General features: G+C 41.8%; 1 protein-coding gene across 1 annotated transcript in view; it reads left to right on the top strand.

Moving 5' to 3' along the window:
• Positions 1–6,522, top strand: part of rad18 (RAD18 E3 ubiquitin protein ligase) — a 50,987-nt gene extending 44,465 nt beyond the window's left edge. Inside the window, exons 12-13 of the mRNA XM_085775528.1 lie at positions 4,557–4,601; positions 6,420–6,522. Of these exons, the coding sequence (XP_085631654.1) occupies positions 4,557–4,601; positions 6,420–6,507 (133 nt within the window). The 3' untranslated portion in view covers positions 6,508–6,522. The remainder of the gene's footprint in view (positions 1–4,556; positions 4,602–6,419) is intronic.
• Positions 6,523–10,270: the final 3,748 nt, after the last annotated feature.

Here is a 10,270-nt window from a genome sequence, read left to right on the forward strand (position 1 = left end):
CCCTCCAGAGACAGAGAATATATATGAGGAATCATCTTTAGAGGAAAATCAATCTGTCATCAGAGCCGTGCACCAGCAAATACAACTGTTTCCCACGGAGCTCTGCCCCGTTTAAAAAAGGTGAAGGAAGCCTGTATCTGGAAAGACGTCGCCTCTGAGATGTAGAATATGTTTTATAGAAGAGAAACAGGGGTTGGGCGATATGGCCTAAAATCAATATCACCACTTCTTCTTAATTATCGCAGCCAATATTTCATAATGGGGTCGGAGCAGATGCACAGTAATAATCTACCGTCACTTTGTAAACTTCTTCAAGTGCCTCGACCCGCTGGACGGCGCTCTGTTTATCAATAAAGAACGTCAATGTGGTTATTTCAGCCCATAAATTTAACGCCGTCATGTCCGTTTCTGTCTATAATGTCTTTGTCACTCCCTTCACGTGACGGTGGCGAGGGTTAGGGTTTTTTTTACACAGAATATACCGACATGCGCAAAATGACGTCGGTTATCGTCGTAAATTTCGGTATCGGTAAATTTTCGGTTTATCGCCCAGCCCTAAGAGAAACACACTTTTCAGGACAGAACAGACCTCAACCTCCTTTTATATTTAATAGAGGAAGGGGGGACAAAACCTGACAGTCATATTCTCAGCTGTCTGGAAGGACATGTCTGTTCTGATGATACAAGTCAGCGGTGTGCAGCTCAAGCATCTGAAAGCATCTGAATCTGAAAGTGCAGCTCAATAGTACAGTTTATTTACAGTTTTGCAGAGGTTGTTTGGTGGATGTCTAGACTCTCTAGTCTACCTCTGATGAGTGTTGATGACGTCACAGAGCTCAACACACAGAGAGAGCGTCAGTCTGAGTTCAGACCGAGCAGCTCTGCACTGCACCAGCTATATAACAAACTCAACTAAACTTATTTTACTTCTGTAGCTTTTTGCCATCTGCAGAATATTTAACCACTGAGTCCTAATGAGTCCAGCTGTTTTCTCTGAGATGGAAGTCTTTCGCTTTTTATATTGTTGTTTGGAATTAAATCTAATTTTCTTGAGTTTGAGACCATTTAATGTTAAAATGAAGAATATCCCAGCCAGTCACATGTGGTGTGGATTTAATTTCCTCTATTTCTTTTGATGTTGTGGTTGTTTTTTTAATTGTTCTCTCTGCAGTTGAAAGTCAAACCACCACTGCGACATGGGCACGACTTTTAATATGCAAATTAAACTACAAAATGAGCATTAATGATTAAAACGACCTCAACATGTCACACAGAAACCAAAACAGAGAGATGGATTCCTCCCGTCAGGACGGAGCAGCAGTGGATGTGAAGTGAAGTGTGAAGTCTTTTTATTCAGAGCTGCAGACAGAGAGAGAGAGAGAGAGAAGCTGTAGGACGGAGGAGGAGAAATAAATCCATCTCTAGTGGAGAAACGACTTTGCTGCTGATTCACATCCATCACCTGTTGTTTCAAATGTCAACGATGAAACGACTTCCTCTCACTCTGAAACAATACGATTTAAAACTCAACTCCTGAAGCAGAAGTTTTATTGTAACTAATCCTAATACATACAGTAAATCAAATTGGCCCATCACCATAATCCCTATAGTCATAGCAGTAGGTTCGTTACCTTTAATTGCAAGCTGTTTTTAGAACGGCGGAGCAGAGCCGTGAGCTGCTCAGAGCTACGCTACGGAGGCTCATTATGGGATTTCTTGGTTTCCCTCATCAAACTCATCAAATACACAATCCAACAACTCCACAACGCTCTGGTGGACAAGTTGTGAGCTGCACATTCACCACGCTATGAGATAATAACACAACGTTACCACACAGAGTTGTTTAAAGCCCCTGACACACCGCCACGACGCTTCCCGACGCGTCCCGACGCCGACGGCTTTGGCCGACGAGTCTGTCGCCTCTCGTCGGGAGAAAGGAAAAAGTGAAACACACTGCCCCGACTGCCAACCAGAGCGACTGAGTGGCGAGGACTCCCCCATAGAAATACAGACCCATACAGACCAGGGGCAGCTCTGCTCACTGTTCATTCAAACAAACTAATGCCAGTGCCACAGTTAATTTCATCAATGAGACCAACATTAATCTCCCCAAAACAATTTAACCAGCCACGTTTTAACAGCGCTAAAGCCGAAATTAAATCAGTTTTTAGCAGCTTACTGCTGTGGCTCGGTTGCCGCGAATTGGCGATAGCCGATGCTAATTTCTGTTAGCCCGTCTATGGTGTTTTACATTACACGTTAGCATTAAGCTAGCGGGCTTTATATGCTTAGTTGTGAGCTGTGTGTGTTTTGAACGTTGTTTCAAACTATGTGGGTTTGATTGAACATCTTTGATGTTTAAATATATATTTATATTGCCGCTTAACTCATTGAGTGCCAACCACGTAATTTCTCGTTTTTCGTTCCCATGCGTTGAGTGCCAAAAACGAAATTTTTCGTTTTTTGCTTTTTTTTTAAATTATGAAAATAGACACTTTAATACACATTATATGTAAATTTGGGGACTCTACGACGAGGAGAACTGAAATAGATGACGATCAAAGTCACATGACAGCTCATGATCTGGAAGTTTTCATCATAACTCAGCTTCTGCAAACGGAGTTCTGCATGCAGATGCAGCGCAGCTGCTCCGCTGCTGCTCTGCTCTCACCCGCGAGGCTGCAGCAGCTGGGAGCTGAACCAGGAAGCTCTCAGCCCACTGTCCCGCCCGGTCTTCATCTGGAGCAACACCGTGTCCTCCCCAAAGTCCTCCCGCGGTAAAATCTGATGGTCTCTGGGCCAAAGCAGACCGGCACCGAGCCGTACCACAGACGGACCGCGACCACCGGCGGGACCGGTGTTCGCGAGCCGCTGTGGCCGGCAGAGCCTCACGTTCCGCGGCGAGAGGCTGTGACACGGCACGGTGCGTCTGTGTTATTGCTGTTTAGTGGCGCCCCCCCCGCCCCCGATGGTGGTTTTGTGAATAGAACAACAATTGTTGTGTATATTTATCTTATACGAGCCCTTTGATCCAGAAATGCGAGTGTCAGAAGAGCGACAGACACAAACAGAGCACCTTTCATAAAAGACGCTCTATCTCCTTTTCTAGAAAAAAAGGAGGGATTTTGGTGAAACCCAGCCATGTTTAGCTTGACTTTTCTCAGGAACGGAGGCACGTAGAAACAAACGGTTTGTGGCCATTTGAAGGATAAAGTTAAACCTTTCAAATGAGCTACAGTATGTGTTGGTGGCAATAATATAGAATACACTATGGCTCTACATAAAAAGTCAAATATGGTCTAATTTGCCGGTACACTTGACTAAAACTTTGGAAAGGAGCGCGGCACTCAATGAGTTAATATATTGCTTTACTCCTCTTTTTATTTTATATACCATTTTTACTGTAGGACAGGCTAGGACACCGTTTGTTTACTGTGGTCACTTCCGTCCCTCCCACACACCGCGCTGATTCGCTTAGGGCACCGCCAATCAGAATCACCATAGCTAGCACACAGCCAATCACAGTACCCGACGAGTCTACTTTCCCGACGGCCGACGAGTCCCGACTGAGCATGTTCAATCGGCCCCGACGAGATCCGACAAGAGCCGAGGCTCCCCGACGGAGAGGAACACACCAAACAGACGAGCTGCCGACGCCGTCCGACGAGGCCAGACGCCCGACGGTCGGCTCGGTGTGTCCCTGGCTTTCAAGGGAAATTCATGCAAAACCTCTGATGCACGTTGCCTTCAGGGACAGTTTTTCATCAAGCAGACTCTGAATTTACAGGACTATCCCTTTAAAGTATCTACAAGGAGTTTTGGAAAGTGAAATGTTTTCACACTACATTTCCCATGAGCCTCAGCGTGCACGGTGAAATTCTTGGACTCGTGCAAGACGGACGAAAGTGAATACATTTACCAAGAATGTTTTCATTGAAGGTCGGACGTTGGAAGACGATCAGATTCCGTCGTAGTTCCGACCATAAACGAGGCCAACCAGCAATCCGGCGGCGTTATTCCCTTGACCCGCCAGGCAGCGTCCGGGAAACTGAAACTAGGAAACACTGGGCGAGTCGACCACTAAATAATAATATCACAATAACTATAAAGACAAAACGATATATTTATCTAAATGGACCCGTTAACAAGTGGTAACGTAGATTCAGTCTTTTATCTGCTGCAAATCACTTTTCCTTCAGGACAAAATAATAAAACTGAGCTGATCTTCAGTTCAGTTCAGTCTAAATAAATCCAGCTCTTACACTACAGACAACACTGTTGCCCTTTAATGGACCGTACATACATATTTACATTTCTGTGTATATAATATATTTTGGCAGCGTTTCCTGTGTTTTATTCTTTAATGTTTTTTATTGAAGTTTTTTTTGTCTTTTTTTGCCTCGACTTATTCTTTTAAAACTTTTTAACTCTTTTTAACTTGAAGTCTGACTCCTCAAGGACTCTGCACAAAAACACCTGTTGTACCCAGCTGGTCTGTGCACTGAATGACTAAATGAACTTCTTGAATCTTGATCTCTCTCTTTCTCTCTTCACAGCTCCATCTCAGACATCTTCGGTCCAGAACCCGTCAGAAACCATGAGTGAGTAAAACTCTTGTATGAATTTATGAATTTATATTTATTTAAGTGTCATGCACCAATTAAGGCACCCGGCCTATAAGGGCTTACAAGACAATAAAATCATCAGAGCACAGACAAAACAGAAACCACATGGAACTCACATCAATAATTCACTTTTTCTTTTTGACCAGGCACTTTTTATGAAAGTAGCTCTAGTAAAGACTTCTTTTCTGAAGAACCATTCCAACTTTACCTCATCATCACCAGTCCAAAACAACTCAGGTTTCACGTTTAGTATTTTCTGAAACAAAAACTGCCTGTTCTGGCTTCGTCATATAACGGACAATGAAACACAAAATGCAGTTCATCCTCCATTACATTTAGATTACATAATGTGCAGAGTCTGAGTTAAACCTACTGTACCTACTTCTACTGCCAGAGGGAGAATCCAGCCCTCAACTGGGCACATAAAGATCTCTTGGATCGATCCAATGGCAAAGTCACATCGGGGTCTGAACAATATACATTTTTAACTGGCAACAGGTTCTGAGCTTTGGTTTAAACCAGATATCTGAGATCTCAGAGCTCTGTGTTTTTCTTCACAGCTGCAGAAATGATCAGTTTTTCTTCCTTTGCATCATGACGACTCGCTCTGTTTCTCTGTCTGTTTTAACTGTTTTAACTGTCTGTGAATGAGGTTGTTATTGATGCGTCAGACTGAAGGTGCTGACGCTGCTGCTCCGTGTCTGGATGAAGAGACTGACTCTGTGAAACAGTCACCTGTTAACGTACGGCGTGACCACACCACGAGCTAACGTGTCCTGTTAGTTTACAGTCTCCTCTGCTGCAGCGTCACATCCTCACTACAGCTGTTCTGTTGTAAACTCACGTGGAGTTCGGCTGTTTGTCTGTCACTCAGCATCCAGGGATGATTCAGTGTCCCACATCCTTGAGTTTTACTCTGCTGACTTGTATCACCGGAACAAGTTTTACATCCTGCGACCCTGTAGTAATGTCAACGGTTGTTAGCCGTAGCAACAGAGCTAACCCAGTACCACACATGTTAAAATTACGATATAAACGATAGAGGGCTCTATCGTATGGTAGACATTTTTATATCGCACTACGAGGTTTTATTGTTACTTTATTATTTTTGCAAATACTAAAGTAACATTATAATACCTTGATAGTTTAATGTTTCCACAGTTTCAGTCACAGAGTGGATGTGAGTTTCCTCAGCTTCCTGAGCTGCAGCTCAAAGACACAGGAATGTCACTAGGAGTGTGTATCTGCAGACAGAGTGTGTGTGTTCTCAGTCCGTTTGTTGCAGCTTTTAGTAAAACAGTCACACACACACACCCATGCCTCTGGCTGAGGTCCAGTCTCTTTTAGCTCCTCCTCCTCCTCCTCCTCCGTCACAAACATGACACAATGTTCATAGTTTCAGTCTCAGTCCAGTAGCAGCAACATCTGGACAGAGTCCACATCTGGACCTCTGACCCAGAGTCCACAGTCTTCTAATTCTTCATCAAATAGTTCAGACAACAGCAAACAACAAACCAATAAATCTTTTTTCTTCCTTTGCTGAGGGTTTCCCTGAGTTTCCCTGTGAAACCAAAGAGGAATTTCCACTCTGTGGATAAGAAAGTTTTCGTAATCGTAATCGTAATACTACAACCCCTCTCCATTTCTAACTAACTCATCTCCAGGTAACCAGGTAACCAGGTAACCAGGTAACCAACCACTCACCTGGTGACTTTAAACATGTTGATGACATCGTTGTTGTAATAGAAGTTGGATCTAAATCTAAATAAAACTCTGTGATTTGTTGTTTGACAGAACATCGGTCCAGACGACGGCGTCCAGCTCCAGAGACGAGACGACGTCACCGTGGCCGTATCCAGGGAAACGGAAACGGAAAACATGACACAGAGAGAGAGAGAGAGAGAGAGTGTTTGTCTCTAAAAGGACTTTTGACTGAGTTTTAAGTTTTATTATTATTTTTTTTATATATAAAGGAACAAATAAATACCTCATTTTGAAATGTTTCTCCAGTTGCACTTTGTGTCGTACTGTGAATAATAAATCTTCAGTATTTTTAACGCGTTCAGTCGTCCTGTGGTCTGTGACGTCATCAGTGACCTCATCACAAGGTGTCCGCGGGGTCTTGAAAAGTATTAAAAGGTGATAAATCAAGACCCTTAAAAAGTCTTTCCACGACTTTATAAAGTCTTAAATTTTGAAGGTATTTTTTCTAAATTAGCTGTCTAAGAGTTTGAGTCCTAAAAAACATTGTGAAAGTGTGTGAATTTATTCATTTTATGCCATGTGTCGTTTTGTTTTTTTGCCTTTGATTTATTATCCCGCAGCCTATTTTGAATTCTGTTATATCATAGTGGTCTAGACTCTACAGTCTTTATCACAAACTAAAACTGTTCAGTTGAAAGTGTCACTGATGTAAATGGTTACAGCTTGAAGTGGCCGTGAGGTGTTGAAAAATATTGAGAAGGTCTTGAAAAAGTCTTCAAAAGGTTTTAGAATTAACTTCAAGATTCCTGTATAAACCCTGCATCAACAATCAAGACTTTATTTAATTGTCTTGATGTTTCAGTTTCCAGTTGTTGAACAGATTCAGCTGTTTTCTATCTGATGATGCTTCTTGTTTTTCCACCGTCTGTGTTTCCGACCTCTCACCTCCTTCACGTCTGGGCCGTTGCTGTTGTTGTTGTCCGGGCGACTCGGACTCGGAGCAAAGGCTCATGGGAGGGTTAGGGTCCTGCTGTCATTTGTAATTTATTTCAAAGCGCACGTCAACTCTGTCGATTTTATTTTTTTCTGATTGGTTGTTTTCTTTGAAAGAAAAGACACCGGGGTCATTTTAATTCAATCAGGCAGCTCCTTGTGAAACACGGGGGGGGGGGGTCTGAAACCAGTGAGACACTCGGTGACATCACTGTTTTTTTTTTTTTAACCTTTATTTAACCAGGTTTGTCCCACATAAAGCACATAAAATTTCAACCTTTTTACAGTCTATGATTTCAACACATCATAGACAAAAAAGAAACAAACAAATAGAATAGAAATAACAATTGAAATTTTCAACATTAGTTAAAAGAATTTACAAGATTAGTCAAACATTTGCACTCCTGAAGCCTGGATGTGATGGAGTTTATCATGGACTTGAACACATTCAGAGAAACCAACCAGACTTTGGAGTTTGAGCTCTGACTGCAAAATGTTCCACACTGCAAAAACTCAACATCTTTCCAAGAATATTTGTCTCATTTCTAGTCAAAACTAATCTCTTTCCACTTAAAATAAGACTCATCACCTAAAAATGAACTTGTTTTTAGATCATTTTCACTTGTTTCAAACAAATTTTCACTTGAAAAAAGTAGAAAAATCTGCCAGTGAAAGCAAGTTTTTTGTGTTTGTTATAAGAAAGAAAAACTTGCTCCACTATCAGATTTTTCTACTTATTTCAAGTGAAAATCTGCTTGAAAGAAGTAAAAAGTGTCTAAAAACAAGCTGCTTTTTAATATGATGAGTCTTATTTTAAGTAGAATGAGATTTGTTTTGACTAGAAATAAGACAAATATTCTTGGTAAGATGTTGAGTTTTTGCAGTGTATGTACTTGGAGCAGAGAATCTAAAAGCTTTCTTCCCCATTTCTGTTCTCACCTTAGGAACAAACAGTAAAATGACAGAAGTCCAGAGAGCGGAGACTGTAGAGACTGTCGGCCCTGTTGGTCAAGATTAAAAGGGATGATAAATAAGATGGAATCATCTGAAGAACAGCCTTGTAAATCTCTTGAACAGTAAATCTCAGTCAACATATTCACACATAAATCAACATCAGTCCTCCTGTGGCTCCTCTGTGTTGAACAGATCAGTCATTAACTCATCCGGCCTCAGCAGGGAATTCTTTTTCCAGCCTAAAGCCGCTCTCAGGACGACGACTAATTCACTTGAACCGGGAATCACCCAGAGGCCAGCTGGAGGGTTGCCCCCGGTAACAGGAAAATATCACATTTCCCTCCGGGGTTTAAATTTCCATTTGCTCAGAGACGTTGAGCGTGTGTTTAAGGGGATTTAAGAGATGTGTGTGTTCACCTGGGGAGTTTTCAGAGAGGGAGGACGTTACTCTGCTTTACTCTAAATGTTTTGTTTTCTGCCTCAGTTCCTTCTTCAGTTTGTTAAAGGGCCGCGAGCTGCTCAGAGCTACGCTACGGAGGCGTTTCCCTCATCAAACTCATCAAGAGTTGTTTTAGAGGTAAATTCATGCAAAACCGCTGATGCACGTTGCCTTCAGGGACAGTTTTTCATCAACAGTCTCTGTATTTCCCTCTAAAACAACTCTGTGTGGTAACGTTGTGTTATCATCTCATAGCGTGGTGAATGTGCAGGTCACAACTTGTCCACCAGAGCGTTGTGGAGTTGTTGGATTGTGTATTTGATGAGTTTGATGAGGGAAACCAAGAAATCCCATAATGAGCCTCCGTAGCGTAGCTCTGAGCAGCTCACGGCTCTGCTCCGCCGTTCTAAAAACAGCTTGCACCGACAATTAAAGGTAACGAACCTACTGCTGTGACTATAGGGATTATGGCGATGGGCCAATTTGACTAAATGTTGAACTATCGCTTCAAGTAAGGAGTTTAGACTTTATATTCTAAACTGAGAGTAAGTGAGTTTATCAGAGTGAAAACTGATGATGAAGCTGTTTGATGAGGTCACCGTCACTTTTATTTATTCACCACTGGAACTGAGACAGTTTCCATTTCTCTCTAACGTGTCTGTTGAGTTTGTACCTGCAGAGTAACATCTGTCACAGCTGGAGACAGAACCACCAGGGACCGACTGCTCTGGGATCTGGAGCTTGATTCAGTCCAGATAGAAACGTGACGTCTCCTCAGACTCTCACTCGTCCTCTGTCTGCTGCATTTTTTTCATCTTATAGTGAAATATTTTCTAACTCCAGCATCAAAACTAGAGTGAATGCAGGATTTATAACAGTAATACTGATAGAAAACTGGCCATTCTTGGACCGGCGCAAGACGGACGAAAGCGAAAACATTTGCCAAGAATGTTTTCATTGATCAAGAATGAAAGTCGGAGGTTGGAAGACGATCGGATACCGTTGTAGTTCCGACCATAAACACTGATTCGGTGGCGTTATTCCAATCCCAGCGTCCGCTTACTGTATCCGAAAGTAGGAAATGCTGGGCGAGCCGACCACCAAATGATAATAACACTAACTATAAAGACAAAACGATATATTTATCTAAAATGGGCCCATTAACAAGTGGTAACGTAGATTCATCCACATTAATATGAGACTATTTAATAACCAAATACAAACTCCTCATTGTCCCTTTAAATATTATACAGTTACACACTGTTTCCAGTGTGTCTTCATCTTGCTTTTATTGGCAGCATTAATGTCTGTGATGCCTGTGACCTTTTCATTTTCCACTGTCAGTGTCGACATTAAGATTATTATCAATCAATTATCAACTCTGTTATAAACATAAAGCAGAGTTAAGCAACATAATAAATTCTCACAATGAACATCAACATCTCATATTCTTATCCAGTAGTTAGAGCTCAACTCTCTCCATATCCCACATCCTTACTCTGTCTTTTTTTATGATTTAAATTTATGAATTTTTGGGCACCTTTTTTTTTTCAAA

Source organism: Trachurus japonicus, chromosome 5 (assembly GCF_045865225.1).
Source record: "Trachurus japonicus isolate A0001 chromosome 5, Traja_1.0".
NCBI classification, from domain to species: Eukaryota; Metazoa; Chordata; class Actinopteri; order Carangiformes; family Carangidae; genus Trachurus; species Trachurus japonicus.